General features: G+C 46.1%; 1 protein-coding gene across 2 annotated transcripts in view; it reads right to left on the reverse strand.

The window, feature by feature from the left end:
• Nucleotides 1-12,956, reverse strand: part of ABCB11 (ATP binding cassette subfamily B member 11) — a 65,924-nt gene that overhangs the window by 51,382 nt on the left and 1,586 nt on the right. For both annotated transcript variants that reach the window (XM_029910493.1, XM_029910492.1), the window contains exons 2-7: nucleotides 12,237-12,258; nucleotides 10,391-10,439; nucleotides 7,111-7,352; nucleotides 4,820-4,907; nucleotides 2,947-3,080; nucleotides 930-1,101 (exon numbers count right to left, since the gene is read on the reverse strand). In XM_029910493.1, coding sequence (XP_029766353.1) covers nucleotides 930-1,101; nucleotides 2,947-3,080; nucleotides 4,820-4,907; nucleotides 7,111-7,352; nucleotides 10,391-10,439; nucleotides 12,237-12,258 — 707 coding nt within the window. The remainder of the gene's footprint in view (nucleotides 1-929; nucleotides 1,102-2,946; nucleotides 3,081-4,819; nucleotides 4,908-7,110; nucleotides 7,353-10,390; nucleotides 10,440-12,236; nucleotides 12,259-12,956) is intronic.

Below are 12,956 nucleotides of genomic sequence, written 5' to 3' on the forward strand. Positions count from 1 at the left end.
TAGTGGCAGGGCAGTTGCAGCGACTCATTTCAGTCTACCCCTTCCACATCCTCTTTTATTCCATGACAGTAATCAGCTGTAGAGCTGCCACAGAGCCCTAAAAGCAGCTTAGGCTTCTCCACCCAGACACTCCTGATAAACTGGACAGCTAGGAGTACAGTGACCCACCAGAGACTAAAAGAATATCCATCAGATAGTGGAGAGATGGAAACACCATGGGACAAGCTTGGAGATGGTGGCCCAGATATCAGGGAGACCAGGTTTGTGGAGAAAACAGAGAGAAAAGGGGGCCAGAAAGAGATGGGGCGAGGGATCCAGCAAGTGGGAGAGACAGTGAGTATATGGAAGAAAAGAGAGAGAGAGAGAGAGAGAGAGAGAGAGGAAACATTCAATGGACAGAAGAGCAAAATGACAAATGGATAGGAGGGAAATAGAGCAGCCACCACAGAGAAAATGGAGAGCAAGAATAGCCACACAGAACTTGAGGGGTATTTTGGTTTTGTTTTCACCCTGACTTTCATTTTCTGGCAGAAAAATGGGGAATTGCAACGAGGAAGGTTGCAGAAAAGGAGAAGCATTGGTTCACTTGCAGTTGGGGTAGTGAAAATGGGGGAGCAGGGAAAGGGGCAAACAAGACATGGCACTATACCAGAACTTCCTCCCTCTCACAAACATGCACAGTTCAAGCCCCTTGTTGAGGAACTTTCTAAAACATTAGGTATTACAGTGAAAGAAAACTGTCGGCCAGTTTCTGATCTCAGCAATAGCAGTGTCAATCCAAAGTCTCTTGAGAGTCTTGACACAGTTCAGTGGAAGTATTTACACCAGTGCCACTATGATCTGAATCTGGCCCCCAGCCCTATGGTATATTACTATCTCACTCTAAATGATCATCGCATTAAGACATGAATTGCATTAAAATCTCTTACCAAGCCCAGGGTAGCTGCTCCGATCCCAAGTAGTGGGCTGACAGCAATAATAACCATGGTCAGTTTCCAGCCACTAGCAAATCCTAACAGGAATCCACAGATAAAGGTGGTGAAGCGCTGGATAAAGAGTGCTGCTTGATCAGCAATAGCATCATTGATTTTGTTCACATCACTGTAGAGAACAAGAAAAGCAAAGATAGATGGATCTCATTTCCCCTGCATTATAATTCAGAGCTGAATTGGGGCCCTGTAATTTTCCTTGCCCCTATTCTTTCCCACTATCACCACTTTCAGAAACTCTGGGCTGTAGAGAGGAGTTGGTGCAATTCCCCAATGGCAAGAGGTATGTGTGTGTGCAATCTAAAGAAGGACTTGAGATAACCACTTCCCCCAGGGGCTGAGCAGCCTGCCCTTTGTCCCTTAAAATAGACTGCATTGCCTCCCTTGGTGTACCAGCCCTTCTCTGTGGGATGATTCGGAGGGAGGACAAGGCCAAGATCCCAACTCTTCCCTCTCTCTCCTAGCCCCTCCCCACCGCTTTTCCAGCTTCGTGTTCCCTTGGAGGGGGGACAGAATGGAGCAGGGAGTGTATGAACTGCTATTGTGGGAGGCCCTTGGAAGGCTTCCGGTGCAATCCCTTACCCTTCCCGTGTGACAGATAATGACTATCACGATCTAGCCCTAGAGCAACTGCACAGTTTTCAGTAACAATGAACACACAGGTGCATTTCTCCTGTGTAATGCGCTTTCTCAGTGCAGAAGACATTTCTGTCGGGTCTTAATATGACTCAGTGGTCACACACTTCCGCAGCTCTTGGTTGTCACCTCATGCATGAGAACTGCAAAGCAGTCCACTCATGTCACCCTCAGGAGCAGAGGGCATGAGGTTTGGAATAGCCATAAGAAGCAGAACTACTAGCACATTGGTGCATTCAGTAAGATGTTACATTATCTACTGCAAAAATAAACATGTTTGATTTATGAAACATGTTTACAAGTTTGGAAGGTTTCTCTGGAATGTTTTGATGCTGAGTATTCTCTGGGTGTGTGACACAAAGTGGTGCCAAAGATGAGAACTGGCTTACATCAGCGTAGTTGGAAATGCAAAGCTATTTACATCATCTTTTTCCCCTGAAGTTCTTCTTGCTCACACACAATTGATCTTGGTCCAGAACTTTACTGGAAGTGAGAGGCACCACTATGCAATGGCAAGAGGCAGAAGGGAAAAAAAGTTCTGTAGTCACAGGGAAGTGACAATGACAGTAGTTGGAATGTAACTTCCCTGCTCTCTCTGTATGCAGTATTTTTTTATGAATGGGATGCTCAATGTATTGTTTTAGCTCTTTATAAGATTCAGTTCTCCTGTTCTCCAAATTTGGACTGTGGAACTTACAGTAGAATTTAGCTGATAACCTCTCTGACAGTCTATGTATTTATATGGACCCCTGTCACAAGAGTATCTATGCTACCTAAGTTAGGAGTCCATAACTGGGGTTTTAAGGTCTCATACAAAGCCCATTGAAGTCAATGGGAGTCTTTCCAAAGACTTGAAGGGGTTTGGATCAGGTCTTTAGCGCCTGATCCAACTTCCAATGAAGTCAATAGGAGATGGCTTAGCCTTTAGTCGACCGAGTCTTCTAAAGTCTTTTATGTACTGCTCATTGTTCACAGCACCTTAGAAACTAAAAAGCAGGGCTGGCTCTGGCTTTTTTGCCGCCCCAGGCAAAAAAGCCTCCGGCCACCCCCACCCCCCCGTGGGGGGTGGCGGCCGGAGCTCCGGGGGGAGGGCGGCGAGAGGGCGGCAAGCCCCGGCTGGGGCTCGGCTCTCCCCCCGGCGGCCAGAGCGCCGGGGGGAGGGCGGCGAGCCCGGCTGTGGCCCCGCTCTCCCCGGCGGCCGGAGCGCCGCGCCGCCCCCCTCCAGGTGCCGCCCCAAGCACCAGCTTGGTTGCCTGGTGCCTGGAGCCGGCCCTGCTAAAAAGACATGCACTGTGGCATAGAGTTCTTCTAGATTACTTACTCAGAGATTCGTGTATTCAGTTCTCCTACTGATGTACAGTCAAACCAGCCTATATCCATTCTCATTATTTTCCTAAAATACGCTTTCCTGATTTTCTGAATCTGACGAGCTGCAGACATTACCCAAAAGCAGATCTGGGAAGACAGTAATGTGGATACTGACTTACTGTTAAGAAAACCATTTCCACTCCCACAACTGCAAAAAAGTAACATGGCTAATGATGAGATAACCATTATATTCTAACTACATACATGTGACATCTACTTGATGTACAGCTGCTCGGGAATTTTCATCAGAACCTGGGATTTGGGAGACCCTGCTTCCAGATTCAGAGCCAGGGCCGGCTCCAGGCACCAGGCAACCAAGCTGGTGCTTGGGGCGGCACCTGGAGGGGGGCGGCGCGGCGCTCCGGCCGCCGGGGAGAGCGGGGCCACAGCTGGGCTCGCCGCCCTCCCCCCGGCGCTCTGGCCGCCCTCCCCCTGGCCGCTGGGGGGAGAGCCCTGCGCTCTGGCCGCCGGGGGGAGAGCCGAGCCCCCGCCGGGGCTCGCCACCCTCCTCCCAGGGCTCCGGCCGCCCTCCCCTCCGGCGCCCTCCCCCCGGCTGCCGGGGGGGGGGCGGGGCCCCCCGCCCCGGGGCCCCCGCCCCCCCCCCCCCCGGCCCCCCCCCCCGGGCCCGCGGGGGGGGGGGGCGGCGGCCGGAGGCTTTTTTGCCTGGGGCAGCAAAAAAGCCAGAGCCGGCCCTGTTCAGAGCAAAAACTTGAACATAGGCCTCCCAACTCTGAGGTGAGTGCCCTAATCACTGGGCTATTGGCTATTCTAGAGTGGGTGTCTCTGTGTGTGTGTGTCTGTCTGTCTGTCTGTCTCACACACACACACACACACACACACACACACACACACATATATTTTGTATTTTATTTCAGGTCTCAGTTTTGTCCCAATGCAGAATAGGAAAATTTTTGACACCTCCAAAATGTTCATGGGCTGTCCAAGCAGTTGCCTCAATTATAAGAGTTGGAGAGGTAATGCAAGACAACTGACTTTGATGAGGTTGCATGCTTGTCACTGGGGACAAAATTTGGCCATCTATATTTGTAAGTAATGTACAGATCACATCACTCGCTGCCGAAACAAAGCCAGTGCTAGAGCAGCAACCATTCTGCACTAGCAAAACTCCATGTGCTTTTAGGAGGAAGAGTGAAAAATGGCTTCTCCTGTTGAAAATAACTACTAGAATATTTTACAGGAATGGTCCAAACCCCAGAGCACATCACACAGGGATAAGCTGTAGTGGGCTGAGCCATTACTTCAGAAAATTCTGGGCCTGATTCTCCTCTTAAACCAATTTTACACTAGTGTATCTCCATAGGCCTCATTGCAGCTACTCCTGGTTTATTCCTATGCAAGTCAGAGGAGAATCAGGTCCTTTATATGGTAGATAGAATGAAATATATAATATCATATTGTATAGTCTAAAGACTAAAGAAATAACTTGTCCTCACTGACATTTGGTATGATGCTTTTGACACTTTGAATTTGGCTATGTTAGTCAATTTTTTGTTTCCCTAACCATTGTGGAGCAAACTTTGCATGTGGTGAAACAGAAGCTGCATGCACTAATCTCACACTGCGTGACATTCACCCCTACGCAATGGACCAACATGGGCTTATGCCCTACAATTATCTAGACTCGGGCTGGCCCTCTGCACAGAGGCGAGTTTCACCCAATGAAATTAAAATCTGAAACTCTGCAAGGGCGTATGCCTTCTCCATTACATTGTGCAAAAATATACAGTAAATAGGACCCTTTCTTATGAAACATAACAGTTTAGTGTTTTATATATTGGAAATAACACGGGGAACCAAATACTGACTTGGAGGTATCCTAACACAAGCACCAAACACCCGATTCCTGCATAGTAACTTGCAAATCTGATCATTTCACTTTCAATGTCCAGGAACCTATAAAATAAAATTAGAAGATTAAACAACATTGTTACAAATTTCTGACAGCAAATCTGCTTAACAGTCCACTTAACAGTGATGTTTCAAGGGCATTCCCTGCATTTATTATTCAGGATAATTTAAAATAATGGCACTTTGGTAATTGATTTCTAAAGCTGGCACAACATCACATCTTGGGGGTAAGAAGTGGCAAAACCGCTTCTTCTGATATCAGAAATAATGGGGTGTCCCCTAAACTGCTGTTCATTAACAGTCTATTGTTTTCAAGGGGCAGATTGTTTCTGAGCTTAATGCAGATGTGGAGGGGACTGGGAAATGCAAGGAGTGCTGTGGAGTAGTTTGCAGTGGATGGTTGTGAAACACCACCAGACCTCATGCAATGAAAAGATGCAGGAAAGGATTGTTTTGGGGAAGAGGTGTCCAACATAGTTTCAGTAGATAGTGACCTTATATAGGACTTGTCTATATGGACAGCGAGTGCCCGGCAGGCTAGTGTGGGGTAAATTCATACCCCAGCTTGCCATGAACAAAAGTAACTAAAGGCTTGTCTACATGAACATTTAGTTCACCACAAGCTGGGGTGTGAATTTACCCAACACTCGTCTGCTGTGAACTAACTGTCCATGTGGACCCTGCTGATGTGCACTAAAAGTTTCATAGCTACTCCTGGGGGAATTCAGTGCCACTACATGTATGCAGAAACATGTCCCCCCTTCCCACCAGATTCTCTTTGTTTTCCCGAACCAGCGCTCACTCACTCCTCCCCGGCAGCACGAGTGTGTCTGTTCAGGCACCCGCACACCCAGTCACTGTGGGGGGTTGGGGGTTGGAAGGGGAGGTGTGGGGATGCCCTGGCTGCCCAGAGATGTTAGTTCCAGTTGGGCGGGGGGGGAGGGGGAGAAGGAGGACAACGGAGATGAAAAAAATTAGAATTTAAAATTCTGCATATTATATTTGTCAGCATAACACAATAACATAATAAGAATATAATCACACCCTTTTCAATTATTTTGGTAATTTATTTCAAAATACTTGTCAGCAAATAATTGAAAAGAGTGTGATTATATTGTGTTATTTTGACAAATAAAATGTGTTGAATTTTAAAATATTGTGCACATAATTTTTAATTTTTTGGCCCAGAATTCCCTCAGGAGTACATAGCATATGTTGATCTATCCCACTTTCAAACAGGACTAGATAAAAGCACAGTAAGGAACAGTCCACATGGCCAGTTAGTTCACAACAGGCTAGTGTGGGTTAGAGTAACACCCCAGCTTGCAGTGAACTAAATGTTCATGCAGACAAGCCCTGCATTACTTTTTACCAATATAGATGCTAATGTGGTAGCAAAAATCAAACAATGTTCTATAGACAAGTGTGAGGGGTGGTTGTTGTACCCAATCTGAAATAATCATTTCCTTCAGATCATGTGGAAATACTAAATTATCCCTAATCTCCATGATGAACACCAATTTGCTGCTATTACTTTTACATTATTTCAAAATAGTTCAGTGGAGCTTCCTGGCTATTTCTCTAGATTTCTATATGTAATGGTGAGAGTAGGAGCCAGTCTATTTTCTTAAAAGCTCATCAAACTCAGAATTAGAAGAGCCACAGATTTTAAGGCCAGAAGGGACCATTATGATCATGTAGCCTGAGCTCCTGCAGAAACTGAGCATTGGAAACATAAAACATCAGAGGCAGTCAGATGAATCATTTTCAATTCAACAGAAGTTGCCGGGAGCCTAGATGACTCAGGGAATTGATACCTAGCTACAGAGCCTTTTGTCTTGAACTGACTAGTTTAAATCTGGTTCAGGTAGGTGGAAAATGACCAAAAGTCTTTCCCTTCTAATGGATGTTTAGTTACCTCTGTGAAATACATTAGGGGTCTCAAATTTGTTCCTGGATGCAGGGGTCCCTCCCTATCATAGAAACAGCCACCAGTAAACAGCATCCTTGCTGACAGTTCTAGTTGAGAGACCAAGGGCTGAATAGGCATGAGATACCCTCCCATACCTAGATGTGGTCCTTGCAGGTGAGACTTGAGGCATAGTAGTAGAACAGAAAGAACATTGGCAAGTTTCCTATAGATAGAACATTTCGCCTCTTAGATTGAACTGGGCCCTTTTCTCTAGCAAGAAATTCACTTACAGTGTTTAAGAAGAAAAAAAAGAAACAAACTCCATGGACCACTTACCCACAACTTATTGATGTATTTGTTTCATTTTGGTGAAGGGAACTGTTGATCCACACTATGGTGCTATTCACACATGCCTTGTCTGGGTTGCTAAGCTCTTGCTTCTCAATGTCATATTGAATAAATGTGTCTGTCATCAGACCAAAGACAAGCAACATGCATGGCTGGGCTGCACCATGAAGAATGGCACAGAAACTACCAAAAGCCATCATCAAAATCTCAGATGATGAAGAGAATCGAAACTAAGAGAGGGAAAAAAATACTGTCCGAGTGATTTTGGTGTTAGCTATGCATTATTTATTCATTAATCATATGTCCCTGATTGACATTTCAGGGGAGTAATTTCAGCAATGTTTACTAGTGAATATTTGATTCAGAATTGTTTTTACTACAGCTGTAGAACCAATCCTACTCTCATTGCATGGGTGTGTAATCCCCCTTGATTACAGTGGGAGTTATCCATGAATACAGGAGCAGAGTTCGGCCCTCTGAGTGAATGTATAATTAGACTTGCAGAGAGTAACAAAAAATGAAACCCAAATAATAAAGCATCACTACAAGGTATCAGTATTCTACACTTTGATTCAAAGATTTACTGTGAATATGTCCTTGAAATTCACGTTTACTTGTATAGTCAACTTTGCATGTTTTTTTTTTAAATTAGGACATTCTACACAACCTATGAATAAGGTAAATTATTGTGACTTACTCCTGATGGTTCTGTGGTTATATGGTAGAAATTTGAGTAAATTCACTCAGGTTGGGATGTTGCATAGATACACACTACCAATTAATGTATGTAGAGTGTTATGATCAGGTTCTATTAGAGAAGTGATCTCTCTTTGCTGAAAGGGAGACTGATATTTATAAGTATGCAGTGTAAAATATGAGATTTACATACTGGAGAGAGGTGGAGTATAGATACAAGTAATACACAGATGCTGTAAGGTGTCAAGGGACAAAAAAAGGTAGAGAAACAGAGCAAACATAAAAGACAGAGATATTGTGATGGTGAAAATCAGACGAAGACATAAGACAGACTAAAGCCTGGTGTACACAAGAAAGTTAAGTCAGCTTGGCTACACTTGCGAGTTACAGCGCAATAAAGGAGCCCCGGGCGCACTAGCTCACTCCCCGTCCACACTGGCAAGGCACGTAGAGCGCTCTGACTCCACGGCTACAACGCTGCTGGTACTACACCTCGGCAAGAGGAATAACGTTTGCTGCGCCTTGGCTACAACACACGGGCGTCAGTGTGAACGAGGTGTTGGGTTACTGCGCTCTGATCGGCCTCCGGAAACGTCCCATAATCCCCTTAAATCAAGTGGCCACTCTTGTCATTGTTTTGAACTCCTGTAAGAATGCGGCAATGCCCTTTCAAAGCTCTGTTTCTGACAGCCGGCATGCAAGCCGTTACTGTGGAATGCTGTGAGAGAGAGAGAGAGAGAGAGAGGCCGGGGGGAGGGGGAGGGCTCCTGCTGTCTGAACTTACAAGATATCACGCTGACATGCTCTCAGCCCCCCAAAACCTCACTCTCTTTCCACCCACATACGCACAACACACTCCCTGTCACATTCACCCCCCCCCCATTTGAAAAGCATGTTGCAGTCACTTGCATGCTGGCATAGCTGCCCATAATGCACCGCTCCCAATGCCACTGCAAGTGCTGCAAATGTGGCCACACCAGCGCTCAAGCAGCTGTCAGTGTGGACAGACTGCAGTGCTTTCCCTACTGCGCTCTCCGAAGGCGGGTCTAACTCATAGCGCTCTATATCTGCAAGTGTAGCCATGCCCTTAACTACGTTGCTCAGAGGTGTAAAAATCCACACCCCTGAGCAGCATAGTTAAGCTGACCTACCCGCCAGCGTAGACAATGGTAGGCTGACAGAAGAATTCTTCTGTCGACCTACTTACTGCCTCTCAGGTAGCTGGATTACCTACGCCAGCTGGAGAATCCCTCCCATTGGCATAGGTAATGTCTACAGCAGGGGTGGGCAAACTACGGCCCGCGGGCAGGATCCAGCCCACCAGCCATTTTAATCCAGCCCTCAAGCTCCTGCTGGGAAGCAGGGTCTGGGGCTTGCTCTGCTCCGGCGCTCCAGCCGGGAAGCAGGGTCGAGGCCGCTCCACGCAGCCCCTGGAAGCAGCAGCATGGCCCCGCTCCAGCTCCTGTGCGTAGTGGCAGCCAGGGGACTCCACTCTGCACGCTGCCCCCGCCCCAAGCGCTGCCCCCGGAGCTCCCATTGACCGGGAACCATGGCCAATGAGAGCTACAGGGGCAGTGCCTGCGGACGGGGCAGTGTGTTGAGCCGCCTGGTCGCACCTCCACATAGGAGCCAGAGAAGGGACATGCCACTGCTTCCGGGAGCCACTTGAGGTAACCACCGCACAAAGCCTGCACCCCTGACCATCCCCCCGTGCTCCAATCCCTTGCCCCAGCTCTGATCCCCCTCCCACCCTCTGAACCCCTCAGTCCCAGCCCGGAGCACTCTCCTACACCCCAAACTCCTCATCCCCCAGAGCCCTCACCCCCAGCCGGAGCCCTCACCACCCCATCGCATCCCCCCCACTCCAGCCCAGAGCCCCCTCCTGCACCCTGAACTCCTCATTTCTGGCCCCACCCCAGAGCCCGCACCCCCAACCAGAGCCCTCACCCCCTCCCGCACCGCAACCCCAATTTTGAGAGTATTCATGGCCCACCATATAATTTCTATTCCCAGATGTGGCCCTTGACCCAAACAGCTTGCCCACCCCCATCAACAGTGAAGTGCTACAGTGTTAAAAGGGAGAAAGAAAAAAAAAAGAAAGAAGTCTGAAAAATAGAATGAAATTAATGATTTTGCCCTAAAACCTTGGAAAATGCCCAGTTTTATGTGGCATCGGCTCTCTAGCCACATATGGTACGTACATGCTGTGTATTTTACACCTAACCATCAAAACAGTTTAACATATGTCTGATGTGGGTATAGAACTCTGAATATTTTGTAAAATAAAAATATTTTGTAAAATAAAAAAAAGGATCAGAAAAAAATTTCTGACCTGCTCTAATGACAATGTACCCAGCAGATAATCATGACCCATAGGCAATATACATGTGGCATAATGACAAAGGGTGAAATTCTGGCTCTACTGATGCCAGTGAAAAACTCCAATCGTCTTCAGTAGGGTCAAGATTTCACCTAAAGGTTTGACTGAGTCACAACTACATACTGCAACTAAAGACACATTTCAGTGACCCCACAGTATGTGTAACATATTTAAATCCAACACTTTCATTACCAGTTGAAAGAAGCCAAGCCGAATGTCATTTTCTTTCTTGTTTGATGACCTTCAAGAAAACAAAATGTAGAATTATAAAACTGCAATTTCCAGCTATATCATATATTTTCTCTTGCCTAATGATTGCATATAAAGCTGAATTTAACTCCCTTGTCTCCTTTTTCTTATTCTCTGGAGAAGGTTCCTCATTTGTATAGAAATACCTGGAATAAGCACTTTTAACCTGAGTCTTTTCTTTCACTTGATTCTATCAATGGCATCATTTTTTTTTTTTGTAGGACACTTTAGCCACACAATTTTTCTTCTAAAATCCTATATGATGTGGTTCTCTCTCAGACTTGTTCTAGGGCAGTGATTCGATGTAGGTTTTTCTGAAAGCTGTAGACATCTCACCATTGTAGAATGCCTCCAGTTCTAAACCTACTTTAAACAGCTTCTTGGGCCTGAGTGCTCCTTTCTAGCTCTGCTGACGGAGGGGACTGTTGGCCTGGGGTGGATGATATGCAAAAAGGGGAGCAGTGGCTCCATCAAAAACTCCCCCATGTCTTTGATCCTGCAGAATCCCCTCCACCCAGGAGTACCAGGAGGATGGTGCACTGTGATGAGAAGGGATGGACCAGAGAAGCAGATGCCAATATGCAGCACTCAGATTAGGAACAAAACTCTGTGGTTAAAGAGACATGAAGGCTTATGCTGCTGGGGCCACCGCTAGTCCCACTTCACAGCACTGTTTATAACATGGATTGGGAATTCCTTGAGGTCACAGGGAGGAACAACTGATTTGCAAGAAGGCCAGAGATACACAGGATATAGGCCTGTGTTTCCTGTGAATCTCCAGTGTAAATGTCCTCTCCTGCTCCCACATCCACCAGGCTGCTAGCACTGCTGACTGGATGGGACCACACCACACCTGCATGCCTGGAGTGGGTTGGAGTCTCTCTTCCTATCCCATTCCGCAGGGGTTCTGCTGGAGAGTATTATTTGACCCTCCAGCAATGCCCACATTAGCCTATTACACACAGCAGTAATTTATAAAGCCTAAAGGTCCCGTCAAGTCAACAGGAATGGGATCTATGTTATACCAAACATTTTTATGTGGTGAGAGCTGTATGAGTAGTGGATTTGGTTTTGAGTTTACATGACATTTAAAAATTTTAAAATATGTAACAAATAAAAACTAAATCAAAAAATAAAACAACGCTAGTGATTCCCTGCTCCTGAAACAGCCCTTTGTGGCCATGAAGAAGAGGTGCAATTTACAGAAGTTCTCAGGATCTGGTGTAGAGCAACTCCAGAATCAAGGAACATAGAGGTGTTATGTTCCCCACAAGCACTTGTCAGTTACAGAGAATGATTGGGGTCTCTATGACCTTTCAATCTGTGAATAGCTGAGAATTTGTATTTCAATCTCAATTCCTCTCCTGCTGAATGATTTCGACTGAATCTTTTTCACTTCTAGTCTCATATTTCTAAAAGTTATGAAGTTTATGTTGAAACTTCCCCCACAATGTTATTCTCCAAACCACGCTGGGTGGTTGGGGGAGGGGGGTGTGGTGTGAACAGACACAAAATGAATATTAAAGGGGTTTGCTGAAGGAGACCCTGATATTTTGCAGCCATTACTCTACATCTTCAACACTTCTCTTCACCTCTTCTATAAAGATTGCTTTAGCCTGCCTCAGCTGAATCGAATAGTGCAGTTTCAGAAAGCAAAGTGCATGTCTGCATCTCAAATACCATAAATACCATACATGCATTAATGTCACGTGTTAATAACATTTATTTCACTTGATAGTTCTAGAAACAAATAATGATTGTCTGATCAATGAGCAACTATGGAACTTACTCTGGTTTCTTATGGTTGTTATCTGTTGGGGGAAATAAATACAAACCATAGTTAATAGTTATTGATAAACTGCATAGTCTCCAACAGACACGTTCTCGAAATAAACCTTAGGGCCCAAGGTACCCAGTCCTCCCCAGATTCAAGGAGACTCCTCTCACTCATACACCACCTCGGGCACCAGGCATTAATGTTGGTGAAATAATTCATTGTGCATGTAGGTGCTGGAGCTAGGGGTGCGGCAGCACCCCCCAGCTTGAAGTGGTTTCCATCATATACAGGGTTTACAGTTTGGTTCAATGGCTCTCAGCACCCCCACTATACAAATTGTTCCAGCACCCTTGATTGCGCATAACGAATTAATTGCTAAAGTTGTCACTCTCCCCTTTAATAATTAACCACGAACATATGACTGAATATTATTCACTCAATACATTATTTGAGGCGTATTCCCATCAAGTGGCAAATAATGTGATGGTAAATAATGTTCGCTATTATCCAGCTGGCTCTGTCAGTCACAGTCCTGATGAGTGGCACAGTCATGTGCAGTGTGCCAGCAGCTTGAAAGGGGCTGTAGAGGGGAGGGGCTGTAGCTTTGCCACCAGCACTGACAGTACATAGAAAGGGGTACCTGCTCCATTCCCTGAGGGGAAGGTTGAGCTGTCACACAGATGTCCACTCCTGGGAAGCCCCTGGAAGAACTGTGACTTAGAGAGGCAGAAT

This window comes from Terrapene carolina, unplaced genomic scaffold (assembly GCF_002925995.2).
Source record: "Terrapene carolina triunguis isolate 2854851 unplaced genomic scaffold, T_m_triunguis-2.0 Scaffold62, whole genome shotgun sequence".
Lineage (NCBI taxonomy): Eukaryota > Metazoa > Chordata > Testudines > Emydidae > Terrapene > Terrapene triunguis.